Source organism: Schistocerca gregaria, chromosome 8, assembly GCF_023897955.1.
Source record: "Schistocerca gregaria isolate iqSchGreg1 chromosome 8, iqSchGreg1.2, whole genome shotgun sequence".
NCBI classification, from domain to species: Eukaryota; Metazoa; Arthropoda; class Insecta; order Orthoptera; family Acrididae; genus Schistocerca; species Schistocerca gregaria.
Window position 1 is genome coordinate 256,028,589 of NC_064927.1, and position 18,621 is coordinate 256,047,209.

The 18,621-nt window shown below is 36.2% G+C and overlaps 1 protein-coding gene across 1 annotated transcript in view; it reads left to right on the top strand.

The window, feature by feature from the left end:
- The window catches only part of LOC126285435 (cubilin-like), a 780,558-nt gene that overhangs the window by 434,150 nt on the left and 327,787 nt on the right, over positions 1-18,621 (top strand). The window contains exons 42-43 of the mRNA XM_049984824.1: positions 80-288; positions 6,673-6,804. Coding sequence (XP_049840781.1) covers positions 80-288; positions 6,673-6,804 — 341 coding nt within the window. The remainder of the gene's footprint in view (positions 1-79; positions 289-6,672; positions 6,805-18,621) is intronic.

Below are 18,621 nucleotides of genomic sequence, written 5' to 3' on the forward strand. Positions count from 1 at the left end.
TTACACTGATATTTAAAGGTCTAGCATTATGGTTACATTGTATACTATATGTTTCAGTAGTCATTTTATTCATTTACAGACTGTGGAGGTTCTTTGGAATTGCCGTCTGGTGTTCTGGAATACAATCCACAAATTCCAGTTGTAGTATCCGACAATTGGGCAAGTAGTGTTGTATGCCAGTGGAATGTAACAGTGCCAGCTGGCAGAAATGTATCTGTTACTTTTGATCGTTTTGATATACCTGCTGGAGTCCATGGAACTGGCTGTGACCGGAATGAATTTCTTATGGTTTGTATGTTCATGGGCTTTGAAACATTCTGAAAACACTGAATTTTGGAGACATATAAAATTGCTCAGAAATGTATATTATTGAGACTGGGGTTTTTGATTGCATTTTAGTATGTTTACTTGCTTTGATAATGGACGTACTCCATGTAAACCACAGTGGCAGAATACTCCCAAGGTGAAGCACAGACTGAATTGATGCCAGTAAAAGGCAAATGGAGGCTAAGATAGGATAAATACACATTGTTACTAAATACATTAGAAGCAGATAGAGATGCTATCATGGTAAGTCCTATACCGGATAAATCTTTTGCACAGTATAGTAATGCTGTATTGAACACCAGATTCTTATAGAAGCTCAACATATTTGTGATCACTGAGAATTGTCTTTCAACTAGCTAGGAAACAGCGAAACTTTCATTTTCAAATAAATGCAGTAATTGCTCTAAAAGACATTTTACCACACTAAATATGTGTGGCTTGGTACAATTTATAAAAAAAATTGAGTTTTTCTTAAAATATCATTTTTACAATACATTGTGTTTGATATACAGTGGATTTTTAAAAAGAAATTAAGTATACATTCTCTCCTGCTCAAATTCTCAGGTCATCCCTCATAAATTCGTCAGTAGAATGATAACATTTCTACACCAGTTTGTCATATGAGACTTTTTGTTCAGTGTCTCTAAATTAATATCCAGCAAATCTTTTACTAACACTTCATTATAAATTTTTGTATTAATTTATTATCCATTCTCTGTCCTCCATCAGCCATGATTGGACACACAGTGTTAATATACTATAATATTACCACAAACTGAATACAATATTGCAATTTAAACTGTGTACTGACATTAATACTATAAAATGTAATTATGTATGTTCCTGTAGCCAGGGTCAGTTGACTGATCCAGAAGAAGACCCTGTAACCATGGGTGAAATGTTGATTTCTCCAATACAGCTTTCTACATTATGATGGGATATCTTACTCAAAAAACTTTTGTGTTGACTATGAAACACATTAAAGTTAACAACTAGAAAGTACTGAGTTGCAGCTCAAGTAGACACTGTGCTATCACTGAAGATTTCTTCAATACTATACAGAGGATGCTCCTTTAATTTACACAACATGTTTGTTCTAAGTTTCTCTATTGGCATGGACTGAATGTCCATAGGTACTGCACTAAATAGTTTTAGTGCCATCATTAGTAAGTTCTTTTTGTCTTGATTAATCGACATGTTGGCCTATCTTTACTGCAAATGCAGTACTGATGAACTTCATTTCTCTTTTTGTAGGTCTCAAGATTTATCTTTATGTGAATGAGGCAGTTGAATATACTCTGACTGAAAACAGTCAAAACTCCTAACCTGGAAAAAATTCATTTACAGTAATCAGTTTTTGTTGCTTAAGGTATTGATCCTCATAGCTTTCTTTTGCAATAAAAGCTTATTCTTGTGACCTGTATAATGGCCCCACAGCAACATTCTGTAACTGATGTGGCTGTGGAACATTACATAGTACACTGTTAACAGTCCTGTTCTGTTGTTATAGTTTTTAGTTTCTTCAAGGGGTCAGGACCCATGAAAGTTTGGAATTCACATGTTTAGAGTGCTGTTGCCAGGTTAACTTGGTATAAATGAAATTTAACAACTGCAGTGTCACCCATGGCCCCAGTGTCACTGAGGTTGTATGTCATCCTCTGTGTTTTGTCTTCATTAACTTTCATCTCGCTCATGATAAACCAGGCCCTCACTTCACTGAATAGAATTAATGCTTAATGAACAGCCTGAACAATATTCTTTCCTTTTGAGAATGAGTTTTTATCATCTGTGAACTGCATGGTGTGCCCATTGGAGCCTATTTTGTTACTAAAGGTAGGTGTAGCAGAGACTCATTTATAACTCTCTGTGGCATACCATGTTGTACCTTCTTTTCACTTGAGTCTGTTCCTTGCACTAACACTATCTGTTGTCTGTTGTTCAGGTTGAGTTTAAGAGTTGGCGGAATAGATCCTCCAGTACCATATGATGTTAGTTTGTCAAGCAGGGACTTATGTGGAGTACAGTTGAGTGCCTTACTAAGGTCACAAAGTGCCAGTGCTATAGACCCTTTGTCCTAAAAGAAACCATGTCAAATATTTGTATCCAACTCAGATGCTGTTGTTAACTTGACCTGCCCTTCCAAAAGCCATGTTGTATATCATAACCGTTATGGATCCCTTCGCTTCAGTGAATACTGATATTACAGATATGGGTGTGCAGCTTGACACTTCATTTGTATTACTATTTTTGTAAACAGAAATTCTTCATCCCACTTTTAGTAAGTCAGAATTTCCTCAGCATGGAGGGATTTATTTATTACTACTGTCAGCACTTTCTGCAATTTCATGTATTACAATTTTTAACATGGTGCAGGGAATGTCATAAATATCAGGACTTCCTGATGAGATGTGTTTTACAATTTTTGTTATGTCGTTTATACACACTATCTTCCACAGTACCATGCTGCATTTATTTTCAAATTTCACTGCAACTGTAGGATCTAATCCAAAGTCAGGAATTTCACCTACTCCCCTTTCCACTATCTTTAAAAATGGTTCATTAAATTCATGTGGACGGCACAAATTAGAGCAAGTGGTGGCCTTGCAAGGATTGTGAGATTCTTCAGTGTAATTGACATTACTTTCCTTCTTTGTTCAAATGTGTGTGAAATCTTATGGGACTTAACTGCTAAGGTCATCAGTCCCTAAGCTTACACACTTCATAACATAAATATCCTAAGGACAAACACACACACCCATGCCCGAGGAAGAACTCGAACCTCTGCCGGGACCACCTGTTTTCTTCTTTGCTTCATCTGCTTCCTTCCTGTAGATCCTCTTGGCCTGAAAATAATTTCGGTACAGTTTATCCTTATTATCAGTATCTTTAGCTGCTTTGACCTTATCATTTAGTATCTGAACAATACATTTTATTTTAGCTAATCGAGGAGTATACAACCTCCTTACTTTGACAATTTTCAGTGTGCATTATGATTTGGCGGTTGATTATCTGCTGAAAAAATTTCATCAAATTAGACTTTAATGGTCTGGAACAAGCAAGTGAATCATAATTTGCTGCCAGTTCTTTAAATATTTTTTGCCATTCTGTAGAAGGCACTGCAGTTTTGAAAAGCTCTAAACTTTTCTTTGTGGTGTGTCTATTGGAGGGCAGCGTGGAGGGTAAAAATCGTAGAGGGAGACTGAGAGATGAATACACTAAACAGATTCAGAAGGAGGTAGGGTGCAGTAGGTACTGGGAGATGAAGAAGCCTGCACAGGATAGAGTAGCATGGAGAGCTGCATCAAATCAGTCTCTGGACTGAAGAGCACAATAACAACTGAAATACCAGCTGGGAATTTGTTGTGTAATATCAGAGTTAGTCCATAGCTTCATGATCACTGCACAGTGATCTGCAAGTACAGAGTCAAACACACTTACTTTGTAGTCCCAACTATTTAGATTTGTGGCAATACTGTCAAGATAAACATTTCCTTTTATTGGTAGATAATTTGCCACAAATAGTCCATAGATGGTTGCTAAGTTCATAGACGTACTCTCTCTACCACTATCTTCTCTGGTACATAAGTTGAAGTCTATAAATAAGGCAATTTTTGGTCCTAAGTGCACCAGGTGACACAGACAGCTTTCCAATCAGTTGAGGAAATTTTCAAAATTCCCATGTATGATTGAGTTTGAGCATAAAGTTTCAAATGATGAGTAGGCAGCATAAAATTATTTTGATACCTAGTCTTGTATTCAGATTGAAATTGATTTGCGACATATAAATCGCACATGCTGTGAACAAAGAGAATCAGTTCACAGGTGTACAATGAAGGAACACTTTATGATTTTTAAGTAGGCGACTTGGTGTTCTTCACTTGTGCAGATTTATAATGGTGGACTTTTGGAATGTTAATATTCGAGATGTACTGTTCGAGCTGCCCCAGAATGTAATTCCACACATTATTACTGATTTGATGTAGCTGTGATGTACTATGTCCCTGATGTGCATACTGGTTGCATTGTGTAATATTATCACTGCAAATACCAGGCTACTTGATTTATTTGTAGGGTATAGTGAATTCGAGATCTGATAAATTTTTATCTAATTGCATTTTACACAGCTAGCTTCATGCAAATCCTGTTTTTTGTTATAGATTTGAATATCATGTAGCTTTGCTTGTTTTATGTTAAACTACATTAACTGAGTTTTTTCTGTGCTTAATTTCAACCCATTTAAATTAAACCAATTATTTAATTTTTCTGGGGTATTTATTAAATTTTGAGAAATATGGTCTGTACAGTTAGTTTCTGGTAGTGTATATGTGTAATTTGCAGGGTAAAACTGAGTGGCAGATTGTTCTTGTAAAGCAGAAACAGAACAGATCTAAGATTGAATGTTTGAGGGACTCCTTGTGAAATGGTTTTCTGTTCTTAAACATAATGTCTTCATGTCTTCTTCTTTTTTCAGCTCGTTAGGTTGGACTTAGACTATTCTAATACAACACTCGTAATTCAATATTTTTACAACTGAGGCAGTAGCAAGCAGTGTCTCATCTATCAGATGACTTTGATATGTTATAAAAATTGCTGTGGCATGCAGAGAGTTGTGTAGAGAGGAGCTGTTCCTGGCAACTGATTTGTTGCTAGCAGATACTGTGGTATTTCTTCTTTTTTTTAACCCATTTTCATTTTTTGAAATTGTATTAAATTTTTGAACAAAATTTTGAATTCATATTGTGTGAGAGTGGTGTAAGAAGAGAGACTGGACAATTATTTCCCGTATGTTCTTTTGTGCATTTGAATATATGGAAAAAATCTTTTTTGAAGGACTGCCTAAAGACTGCTTCTAGCACTGTTGTTGATATTGAATTCTCCTCTATCGATGCTTTATTTTTGAGTGAGAGTATTTCTATAGGTTTTGTTTTAATTATGCTGAATTTTCTGAATAGTTCATTTTCAAATTGCCGAGGGCAAAGAAATTTACCTTTGCTATGTAATTTTCTACTTTATTGTTAGATTTCTTGACATTTATAAAGAATTCATTATACAGTTGTGATATTTGAACAGGATTTATGAGTTTTGTGTTCTATCTTGATATCTGAAATATCATGGCCACTAACTATAGCTTCGATAATTGAGCATAGTGCCTTTGACCTGTTTACACTTTCCAAATAAATCTATTACTTGCCACCTTATTACAACCTTGTTAAAAATATTTTTGTTCCTTTTTATGTAGATGACAAAGTTGGGACTTTTATTGTGTTTTAGTTCCTTGAGTAGGTGTCTTTTTCCAGTAATCCACTTCACTTTATTTGATACAGTTTTGTGGTGTACAGGAAGAGGGAAAGTTTATTGAGAAAGTTTTAGAACTTCAATTATTATTGTCTGTAGTCCACTACACTCATCACTATGATGGAACAAGCTCATATTTTTTGTGCTGAACTGTCACTTGATGTAGGTTTTTCAGAGCAGTTCTGTTGTTTTAGATAGATCTATAGATAGGGTAATGTGTTTAGAATGTTCTAAACATAAACAAAGCTTATTAGCATCATCATAAGAATATTTGATGAAAATGTTATCTATGTGTTCCTAACCATGAGCACAATCAATGAAAGTAGCTTTCCTACTCAATTTTTGAACCATGCCTCTGAATATTGTCAAGCTGTTAGCATCACTGGCTAAATCTGTTTTGAATTGAAATCAACAACTTTTATGACTCTGCTCTTGCTTTCTTTGTAAGTTTCTACAATAGGCACTATAGTTTTGATTAAAAATAGTTTTGTTATTTCCACACCTGGAATTCTGTACATGAATAAAATGACAATATTTTGTCCAAACTCTACAAAGCAACTTTCAAGTATACATACTTCATAAAAGTGGATCAAAATCATGTCTTGTTTTACATTCCATCAACCTTTCCAGAAGTGTGCAGGATCTTCCACAGGTTACAGTATTCTTATAAAATCTCCTGTCAGCATATAAATTTCAATGATTATGAAAGAATTTTATATTGACCATCGTAAACCAATGTTCATTCAAGCAAACACCTGTGATATTTGCCTTTTCTGACAAGATGATTTGTAAGTCATTGATTCTTGTTTTTCTCCATTTAGTTAGTTTAAACTTAACCCACTTATGTTCCATTGCATTAGAAAAGTAATTTTACCTTTTATTACATTTTTAATGCTTTTAAGGATATCTAAGTGATAGGTTACTAGTATTCTTTCATTTTACCTATTTTATTAATCATATTAGAAATATCATTCTATAAATTACTACATGTACCCAAGAGTAACTTGTTTAGATGTAGCCTATCTTGACCTAAAGTGATACTTTTTACAGTTGAAAAATGGCGGCTCTGAAGACTCACCGCTCTTGGGAAATGGCAAATATTGTGGGCCAAAACCAACTGATCAGTTGCAAACAACAGGCAACAAATTATTTGTCAAATTTGTGGGACATCGGCGTTCAGAGGTTAGTGGCTTGAAACATTTCCTCTTTTAATGGTTTAAAATTTGCTTTGGTGTACTTTCTCCCTCCCCCCCCCCCCCCCCTCCCCACTCTCTCTCTCTCTCTTGCAAACATACATACAAACAAACAATAATGATACACATTCAGAATGGAATCTCCATGTAGGAATATCAACAGTGTAGGAAAAGCTAGATTGGTACTTACTATAAAGAAGATACATTAAGTTCCAGAGAAGCTCAATTAAAAGGCACTTACACAAAGCTTTCAGGCACGGCCTTCATCAGCAAAAGTGAAACATTCACCATTCATACACACAAGCAAGCACACCTAAGGCACACATAACTGCCAACTCTAGCAGCTCAGGTCACCTTTTTGATTTTAAGTGCTCATGTTCTTCACAGGTTGGTAACAGAACAAAAACATCAATAGCAGAGTTTCATCTATTGCTGGTGCATTACATTTAGGTAAATAAGCTGGAGTAACTCATTGTGTCCATAGTGGGGAAGGCTGTGACATTTGTCAGTCAGAACTAACTTAGACCTCAGGATGCACTATAGTTTAGTCTGTCACCAGAACCCAGTTTTCAGGGGAGGTAGGAACAATGTCATGCTCTAGTCAAATGTTTACATAGTTTATCTCCTTTCCATTTCTAAATCAACTAGTAAATAATATATCAAGAGCTAACTTCAAGATAAAATCTATAGGTATCATATTTATCCCTCTACGTCATCCCTCTAGAAGCATTGAGAATTTTGCAATCAACACACAACCCAAGATATCCTTTCGTTTAGCAGCATTTTTTATAGGTGAAGCCCAGGAACTGTTGGAGGAGTGAACTATCCTTGCATATAAGAGCTTGTCCACAATCACTTTGGCAGCCCTAAGTGGATCTGGCAGTAGTTGATGTGGTCGGTGTGTCACAGTGGAACTGGAGATGGTGGTGAGCTTGTGAATTGCTCTGATGATAATGGTACGCTGTCTGAATCATTGTGTTAGGAGGATGCATGAAGACTCGTTAATGGATGGACAAGCACACGGTGGTGTACTGTCCTCTGTAGGAGTATCCAGTACCTGTGCTGTAGGTGCTTCATGGATGGTGGTAAAGGTGTTAGTGAAGTAGTGGCAATGAGTGTTGATGTAGCTGGTCAAGGTATTGCGGTGTTGTTTGTAGTTCCTGTCTTGGATTCAGTGTTGGATAACATTTTACCATGTCAAAGCTGAAAGTTTGTTTCACAAAAGTTGAAGTAGAGTTGTTGAATGTGCTAAATATGACTGATGGTGTGGAGGCACTCCTGAAGGAGCCAGTGAACTTCGAATGTATGTATGGGGGTGGGGGCTGCCATGAGAAGTAGAATGTGCCATTATATTGGCCAACCAAAGGGGCATGGACAACAGCACCTGCGGTGGAGCAATTGCTGGTTGTGTTAATTAGCATGCCATTAGTCAGGTATGTAGCCAAGTAGAAGTGCTGAAGAAAGTCTGCTCTGATAACTGGTTCTGTTACATATGCGATTATAAGTGTTTGGGGTCTAGTATGCAGACTTGTGAGCTGTAGTTGTTGAATTACTTGCTGCATGGAGTCGGACAAATGCATGGGATCATATTTGTTCTGGCAAGGATGGTGCGAGAATGCTTTTGTTGACTAGATATAATTGCACACTAAAGTGGTCACGTGCAAAAAGTTTGTTATTGTGAAGTTGGTGGGACAGTTGTGGTGCATCTTTGTCATTGTGAGTATTGAGGTGACTTAAAAATCCTGGAAGTCTGTTGTGCCTCTTGGCATGTAGATTGGGAATTGCATGGAGGATGATAGTTACAGGTGGAATTGGTGTATGTTGCAAGATACCAGCAAACAGGATTCTGCACAGGCCTGATACGATCAGCAGTGTGTTGCGGATGTATGATTGCAACACAGGTGACCGTGGTCTGCAAGGGTATAGATATGACATGAATAGTGGGGAGACAGAAGTTTGGCAATGCCACATGAAGGACATTGCTTCGGCCAGGTGTGGTGATGTCTGCATCAGCAGAAGTTGAGTGGGGCCTACTTGGCTCATAGTTGGTGGGCTGTCACATGTACAGCTGTACAAGTCACATCAGCCACCACTGTTGTCAATGTTATTCATATACTCTCTGTGTTCTGTGATCAGATATATTCATCTGGCAAGTTTTGATGTGTGTCAGTGGTTCATGTTCATGGACAACTGTTGTTAATTGAACTAGTAGTGGGCGTTTCACAACCCACAGACTTTTTAACATGTGGCTGGGCATAAGACAGCTATTAATCTCTGTGCAAAAGCGACGCCGTAGTTATGGTGGGGTCTTGCCACTTAAAATTTTATCGTAAATGCCATGATGGATTTGTGAGGTTGCAGTGTTGTCCAGCTTTCACCATCCCATATTTGTTGTCTGCTGGGGAGAAAGATGATATCACTTATTGTGTCCACATGTTCCCCCAAGTGGCTTAATAAAGTGTTGAATTCGATACCATTGGTGATGACATCATGATGTTTCTACAATGGTGAACCACATAGTACGTTGGTGTGACTGGAAAGCCAGTAAGCCAGTAGTTTCGATTGCGAAGGTGATGTTTGTAGTGGTAGGACAGCCTAGCAAGTATTGCCATATGCAGGGTGTATGCGGCCTGGGACAACTGGGAGATTTGAAAAAAACCTAGGAATTTTTTCATCTGGGAGAAAACTGGGAAAAACCTGGTAATATTTTAGAATTCCAGGAATTTTTCATTGTTTTAGTTTTCTGTTAATTTTTTGTAATTTTGACTGGTTAGAATTGATACTCTAACAAAGGATATTACTATATCCCACTACTGCAGAATAATACTTCAAGAATAAAACATAATGAGAGAAAAAAACTAAAAAAACTTAAATTGCAAAGGAAAAGCGCCATATATAACAATGACACACAGCGCTCATGCAAACGTCTGCCAACAGCAGAATGTGTCAAATGCTTTAGAAAGAGTATGCAATGCTTCATAACAACTAATTGCCTCCAATGAGCATGAAGTCACAGCTCTTTACATTAGGTTCGTTTGAGCAATTACAGGTGGGCTCATACACATGTGCAGTTGAGTCACTTATGAGTAGTAGATTCTCCTGCTTCTGGCTACAGAAATGTGGCTGTTGACTGTGCAAGCAGTTGCAGCAAGTAGCTAAATGCTACCAGGAAAAGGGGGGCGCCAAATTCATATTTTTGAGAAAAAAACTTGTTTCACAAAGTGCCAGCATCCGGCGCACGTTGGTCTATCGATTATTCATATGATTTTGAAATGCATCCCTGTTGGTTTTTGAACATTCTTGAACACATTTTAAGTTGATTCTGAATCAATCATAAGTTGATTTTTGAATGCATGCATAGTGTATTTGATGTCTCTGTTAGAAGCTATACAAGCTGAGCGGAGTAAAGCTGAACTAATGGATGTCAATCATTGTCTGATTATCTGGTTGATTGGGTTTGCGAATGATCAGCGTTGTTATAATTTCTAGCAAAATCCATAGATTCAGTGTACCACAGTCGAAATAAACAACTAACAGCAATAACAGGTGAGAAATATAATGATTATTTTCTCGGTGTATCCAAGAAAATGAAATTTAGACAGGAAATTTTTGGCCAGTCACTACATGAGTAAGGACCAGTTGTACAGTCCCCAGCTAGCAACCGATTAAGTTCTGTTCTGGAAGTAATACAGAAAACATGTACGAACATGTAACAATGTCTAACCGGAGAATAATCACGAGATAACTAAACCTGTGATTCTGACAGCGTTAGTAAAGTTAATCAGCAAACAAATTTTGACAATGGCAGGAATAGCTACAGAATTGGTGATGACAAGATTATTTTAGAACAAGGAAGGAGAAGAAATGGGGATGTCACACAAATTTTGGTCGAATAAGATGATTCTAAATTTATCTAAAAATTTCCTTATATTACTTTTCGATCTCTTGCTTGAGAAGATAACGCATATGAATGAAATGTAAAACTATTTCCTAACATAAAGCTTTTTGCTTGTAGTAGGCCTAATAGGCATTTGATATTGGTATTAAGTGAATTATATTCTGTCTTATTATAAAAATGAACATTTGTGCCAAAAGGGTCTCATTTATTTGGTGTGTGTTACAAAATTGCTGCACTATTAGAAAGGCCTATTTTGTTTTACCCAGCAGACAGTGACAAAATAGACGTAATCATATCAAGAAACCACACCAGCCTGGGTATTATTTGTATTAACAGCTTTTTCAGTATTAGGTAATGACATTTTGATTTTTCATGTAGCAAAACACTTGACAAACTTTGATGAGGTAATAGATTCTTTCACAGAAAGGATGGCACACCATCTAAAGCTATAGCAACATTACAGGGAAAAAAATGCTAGGAACTAAGGATTGAAGAAATGTATACTTTCTTGCTTTTCTCTTGTCTTTATTGGTTTTATGCATCCTATATTTAATTTTATGTCACACAAAACAGCAAGTTATTAGCTAATAGGCAATAAAGAGTGCAGATTTTCTGAAGGGTTCTTGTTTTCCCCTATTAACTGTAGGGTTTAAAAAAAAAAAATAAAGAAAGAAAATAAAAGGGGCAGGCTGTCAAACTGGCCAACAGGGAGCAGGAGAGGCACCACTGGACATTTCAATTTCCACTACCCTAAATATAGTTTGATGGCATCCATTACTAAATATACACGTTTCAATTCCACAGAGCGAAATACAGTGATGTGCAATGGAAGAATGCTGTATGAAGAGGCTTGGCACTGCACTTTGGGACACTTCAGACCAAATAACATGTCTTACATTTCTTTGAAGACATATGTTTCAGACTTTTCAGCAAGATGTGTGCTACAAGATGAACATATTTTTGAAAAATCGATGTTTTTTAGTATTGACCCGGTTACAAATATGGTAGATCTGGGGCTGATGCACAGAGCAGTCTAAGTTGTAGTGGGTAGTCTCCACGTGACCTGTGTGATTTTGCTGTTTCCCCTTCGTTTACTCTCACGTCAAATGAAAACAAAATGGATATCTGTGGCCGGGAGCTATCAAGTGAATTAAAAGACATTCACATAATTACGGGAGGCTAACATATGTTTTTAGTTTCAGATTTTCTTTTATTTCCACCTTTCTGACAGTCAAGCTTAACCACCTTGCAGAACAATGAAGTTATTTTTGTCTGTTTGCTAAAGAAATTTGACTTTTATTAACTTTTTCCACAGAGGCAGTCAATGTATTTGAAACGAAATGTTTAATTCCACAGTACTGGCTAGTTCCAACTGTTCACTGCATTTCAAGTGCACATTTTCATCTTCTAGCATGTATGGTATTATGCCATAACAAAGAACCAAACATGACATAATACAGTACTGATGCTCCAAGAAAATTTACATCCCGAAAACCACACTGAAAAGATTAATATTAGGTCAAGATCCCCTCATTGGGAATCTTGATATACGAATGTGCACTTTAAAGTGGATGTTTTAGCATGGTTCATGAAATTCTGATGCTCTTGGAGTAACCTCTGTTGTATTGTTTCTTTTATGGCATAATGCGTGATCTTTGAGTGCTTTACACGTACGTACATACGGGATTCCCGTTGCACAAGCACGGTGTTGCCTGTTACCTACGCTCTCTGGCAACTGCTGAAACGACCTATTTATAACAGGTCTTGGGAAAATATTGCGAATGGTAGTTTGAAAAGCATTACATTGAAAGTAACTATCCTTTTATGCAAGTTGAACTATGTGCGAGAATGTACCATGAATTTCTTAAATCCCAGAGCCTTTGGCTCTTTTTTTAAAACTCAAAGCTTTGATGATGAGCCATTTAGAAGAATTTTGAACCCTGAAGATCAGACATCTATGTCATTATTTAAAATTTTACTGGCATGTTAGTGTGATGTACCCTAAAGTGTAAAACGAGCAAAAAAGATCAACATTATATGCAAAAGCTTACCTTCTCTTGCAGCTTATTAACCTTAGAGACGTATATTATATGTGAAAGCTTTGCTTTTCTTGTAGCAACACCATGTATATTAATTTGAACTATTAACTATCCCTGTTTGTGTGTTGCTGTTGCCTTACATCATGTGTCCTATGCTCTGAATATCCACTGTCATCAGCTGGCAAGAACATCTGACATGAGCTATGATTGTGTTACCAAAGCGCATCACATTCTCGATTTCAATGGTTTGGAAAGTAACATGCTCTGAATATCCACTGTCATCAGCTGGCAAGAACATCTGACATGAGCTATGATTGTGTTACCAAAGCGCATCACATTCTCGATTTCAATGGTTTGGAAAGTAACATGCAGTGTTTCATGGAATCCCAATGTATACTATCGTAATACGAAAATACACAGCATACATGTTGCTGCACATCAAAGATATTTGCAAAATGTGTCTTTTCCCTGAGTTTTGTTTTCTAAAGTGCCGGGAAATTCTGCGGCCATGTATAAAACCATAAACATTCAAAGGATTGATACGTTTTGCAGTTTGAAGTGAAAATATACTGTCACTTAACAAAGAAAAAGTTTGTTATCACCTGGGAGAAAGTGTATTTTTAACCGTACAATCAGGGAATTTTTTTTCTTTGTTCGGGTATACACCTGGCATACGTGACAAAACATGATGCACAGGAGAAGATGCAGCTGCAATGAGTTATAGAGTAACAGCATCGTTGTTTCTTTGAAAGTCATTAAGCATGAACCCAATGGAGTTGACTTCAGTTGTTCAGATTTAGCCTGATTTGCCAAGGTAAGGTCCCATACGAGACTGCAAAGTGTATTGCTCGTTATCTCCCATTGTTTCGTTGTGTTGCACATTAATGTAGCACTATCTAGGAGAGTGTCACTGTCACTTTTTAATACACAAGCTACATGTGAGGTGTTATCCATAATGGCTGATGCCATGACTACAGAAACATTTTCCACAAGTAAAAACTGTGCAGCATCAAGTCCACATGCTGGCAGCATTGTTATTGTGCAGTAATACAGAATATTGAATTTTATGTGCAATCAAAATTGTCAGGAGCCACCAGTGTAAATCCACAGACTATAGAAGACAGTTACAATGAAGAATCGCTCAATTTAGATTCTCTGTATAACAGTTTTATTGGCTGATCAAAGAGGATCCTGTGTGAATCCTGATGAACCACCAGCAACGTTAGTTCATGGAGCAGTGTGCCGACACACTTAGACATTGTTTTGATATTAAAAATAACTTGCAGAGACAGCTGGATCACTACCGGTAGAAAAAAATCAAGTGATCAGTAATAATTCCTCTACAGCATTTATTAAATGGGAGTAGAACACCTCAAACAATGGAAAATCCAGGATGGAACGTTGAGAACATTATGGAAAGGATAGATTACTATTCACCATATAGCAGAAATACTGAATCACAGATAGGCACAACAAAAGATTGTCAAATAAATTAGCTTTCTAGAATGAAATTTCACTCTACAGCAGAGTGTGTGCTGATATGAAACTTCCTGGCAGATTAAAACTGTGTGCCTGACCGAGACTTGAACTGGTGAACTTTGCCTTTCGTGGGTAAGTGCTCTACCAACTGAGCTACCCAAGCATGACTCACGCCCCGTCCTCACAGCTTTAATTCCACCAGTACCTCTTCTCTGTTTAAAATTAGCTTTAGGCTTCAAAGATCATCGGAATCAGACAAAACACACACAGGCACACACACACACACACACACACACACACACACACACACACACACACACACATAAATGCACGTGCTCTCTCTCTCTCTCTCTCTCTCTCTCTCTCTCTCTCTCTCTCTCTCTATCGCAAATGCAACTCACACACGTATAATCACAGTCTCTGGCTGCTGAGATCAGGTGTAACCTCAGCAGCGAGAGACTGTGATTATGTGTATGTGAGTTGCATTTGCGTGAGCATGTGTGTGTGTGTGTGTGTGTGAGCATGTGTGTGTGTGTGTGTGTGTGTGTGTGTGTGTGTGTGTGTAGTGTCTGATTATGGTGAAGGCCTTTTTGACCAAAAGCTAATTTGTTTGACAGTTTTTTGTTGTGCCAATTTGCAACTCAGCATCTCTGCTATATAGTGAGTAGTAATCTATCATTTTCATAATATTAAACCTACAACTTAGTTTGATAATTGTCTTAGAAAATACAAAGCAATACTGACAAAACTAACTAAAAGTGTTAAAATTACAGATTCATAAGAAATAAACCTAAAAAAGACAGTTGTTTAGAATATTACAGAAAAACAGGAACAGAAAATAATAAAAAGTATATTAATAATTTACAGTTAAATGAAAATTTCTAAATTACCATTTTTTTGTAAATGTAGCTAAAAAGTTTGTTGAAAAAAATATGATTTGAGAAAATTACACGCTTATGAGGACAAACACGAAGCAAGTACATAAAACAATGTTTCTCATGCCAGCAGACATGCAAGAAGTACAGCAAACAACTAAAATACAAAACACTCTGAAAGAATAAATAATATAACAGATTTGTTAAAAAACAATGTGCAGACATACTTTCTGAAGCATTGACATATTTTATAAATATTTGTCCTTCTCTACTAGAATTTTTCCAGAATGTGTAAAGACTGCAAAAAAGGAAGCCATGACAAACTACTGACTAGTTTGTTTACAGCCTGTCTTTTCGAAAGTACTTGGAAAACTTTTTTATTAAATCTAACACATGAATGAAATGGCTACCATGCACCAAGTTTCTGTGTTGTGGCCAGTCATCATTTTATTATAAATAAAAGACTTAAATATAAAGAGCAGTAATAGTAAAATATGCCAATTTGCGGAAGACACCAGCATCTTAATAACAAGAAACTCGAAAGAAAAAAAACAAACAAACAAAAATAAAGCTGCTATAGTGAACATATACTTTGATGCAAATTAACTTTGAAAGAACTGTTACAATGGACAGGGTTATGACACAGAACAAGATACCAACTGATGCCCATGTTGATGCATACAACAGAATATGAAATGGGATGCACTTGTGGAATTTATAAACAGAAATTTGGGCTGGAGATGTTTCATCATGAGAAAACTAAGTGACCATATACCATACAATAACCTTATATAACACAAATGGAAATTCTTAGATGGTACAATATTTTAAATGAGGGAAAGTCAACCACTCATCTATAATGGACTGATGTATGGAACATAAAAACAGGCAATAGCAAGCACTATTATCATTCACTTTCAAGCTCTTGCTCTTTTCACAAATACAAATGCATACAAATGTTTTATTCCACCTTTGAGCAAATTTACACGCAGTTGATGTCATCACTGTTAAAACAATAATAATAATAAAAATTTGAACAAATTTCGTTAACTACAAATAACAATCAAAGATGAATACAATACATATTTATGAACACTTCAATAACAACAAAAAGTTCCTAACACATCAATTACAAGATAAATGAACTACATAGTTCAGCAAATGACTAATAAATAATCAAACAGATAATTAACAATAAGTACATGAAACGGTAATAAAATACCAGTAGTTGCACAGTGTGGAATATGTCTAGTTTGCAGTTAATTTATTGTTCATTCTCATGAGGAAAGTGGGTCATTTGTCTCATACTCAAGGAACTCTTTAGCAGAGTAAATTATTTTACTTTTCATCCACCTCAGAAGATTAGTTGTAAATTTATTTACTGGCACTGTGTAGGCATTTTCATGTAATTTGTTGAAGGAGACAGGACCAAGATATTTGTAACTGTTATGTGTCATTGCTAGCCTAGCATATGGCATATTAATTGTATGTGCACTTTTTATGTTATGGTCGTGAACTGTCCTCCTTCAGTCAAATTTACTCAGATTCTCTTTAACAAAGGCAAGGCAATTGTAAATATACAGGCCAGGAACTGTCATTATATTTAGTTTCTTAAAATAATCTTGACATGTTTCATAGGGATTAAGTCCTGCTATGCACCTTATTTCTTTCTTTTGCCATTTAAACACTAATTTTGAGCCTACAGAATTTGCCCCATAATAGTAGTCCATAATTGAGGTGGGAATTGAATGATGCAAAATATGCATATCATAGAAGTTCTTTACTGACCCTGCTCCTCAGCTCATACAGCAGATAGATGACATGCGACAGTTTGCCATGTAGCTTCCCTGTGTGGGTATCCCACTTGAGGTTTTGATCTATACAAAATGCTAATAATTTTACGGTTTTGTTATCATGACTGGGACCATTCAGATTGAATACAAGAGCTTCAGTTTTACTATCGTTCTTCTGCAGTACTTTTGCCTCAAACCAAGAAGTGCATCTCTCCATTACCACTGCCATGCTGTGATGCACATTTTCTAAGTTGGTATCACATGTGATGGGTCTTGTGTCATCAGCATACAGCACTGCATCACGTGATACAACTGCAGGTAAATCATTTATATAAATAAGGAATAGGAAAGGTCTAAGAAAAGATCCTTGAGGTACGCCTTTTACAACTGGGAGACATTGTGACATTTGATTATTTACTGTAGCTAACTGTTTTCTATTATCCAAGTGAAACTGCATTAGGCATAGAGCATTCTCTCTCACTCCATAATGGTAGATCTTTTTTATCAGAATATTGTGGGCGATAATATCAAAAGTTTTTCTGAGGTCCAACAGTGTTGCACAGATAATATATTTATTTTCAAAACAATTGTATATTTTTGCTATCACACTCTCAAGTGCTTTGACTATAGAAAGGCTGGATCTTAAACAATACTGTGAGGAGGTAAGTATATCATTATGTTCAAAATATTGCCTCATCTGTTTATGCATGCAGTGTTCTATTATTTTTGGTATTATGGGTATAAGTGATATTGGTCGATAGTTATCTGGAGATACTAATCTCCTTTCTTATGTACTGATTTAACTAGAGATATTTTTAAACATTCTGGATAATTACCTTCATTTAAAATTTTATTGATTATTTTAGTCAGTGGCATTACAATTTGATTTCTGATATATTTAATAACATAATTTGAGAGACCATAGTAATCCTCTGCTCTAGAGTTACTGAGCTTAGTTACTGATCCACTGACCATCTTCTCAGTTGCATGAATCCTGTGAAAGCTGTCTGTCTGCTTACTGTTCATTTCTGCAGCAGTGCCTCTCCTTTACTCACATCCCGCATTGTGTTGTTATCTGATTCAGGACTGACAAAATGTGCACTTAGAATATCAGGTGAAACTGGTGTCTGGCATACTTTATCATCACATTTTATTTCTATTTTAATGATTTCCCTTGCATTTACTGACTGAGTTCAGTATCCATGCCTCATTTGCTTTGCACTTAAGTGCCTGGATTATGGACCTGTAAATCTTTTTCACTTTCATATACATTTCCTTGTCAGCATTATTTTGCTTAGACCTATCATGATATAGCAGCATTATGATTCTTATTCTAGTTAGATGTGGGGTACACTAGCATTTTAGATTTTGTGATTTGGTGCAACAATTTTGCTCCAATATATTCTTGCAATGATTAGGACAACATGCTTCAAAATTTTCAGTTTACAGTCCTGAAAGTTTGTTGGTGGATTCATTTGCACCTGCAATGGTTATTATTTTATCCTATTTTATTAAATTAAATTTACTTATCAACTTGTTTATCTTTGATTCATTAATTGTAGTATAAGTACACACATTCACACATACAGTAACCTAAACATGCTCTCCTGTGCTGAAAAAGATGATTAGTTTCAAGTTACAAGTAAACCAAAAATTTTATATAGACAGCTGCTCAGAGAAAATAGAATTCTAGCACTTCCCTGTGTAAACATACTGGAGAAT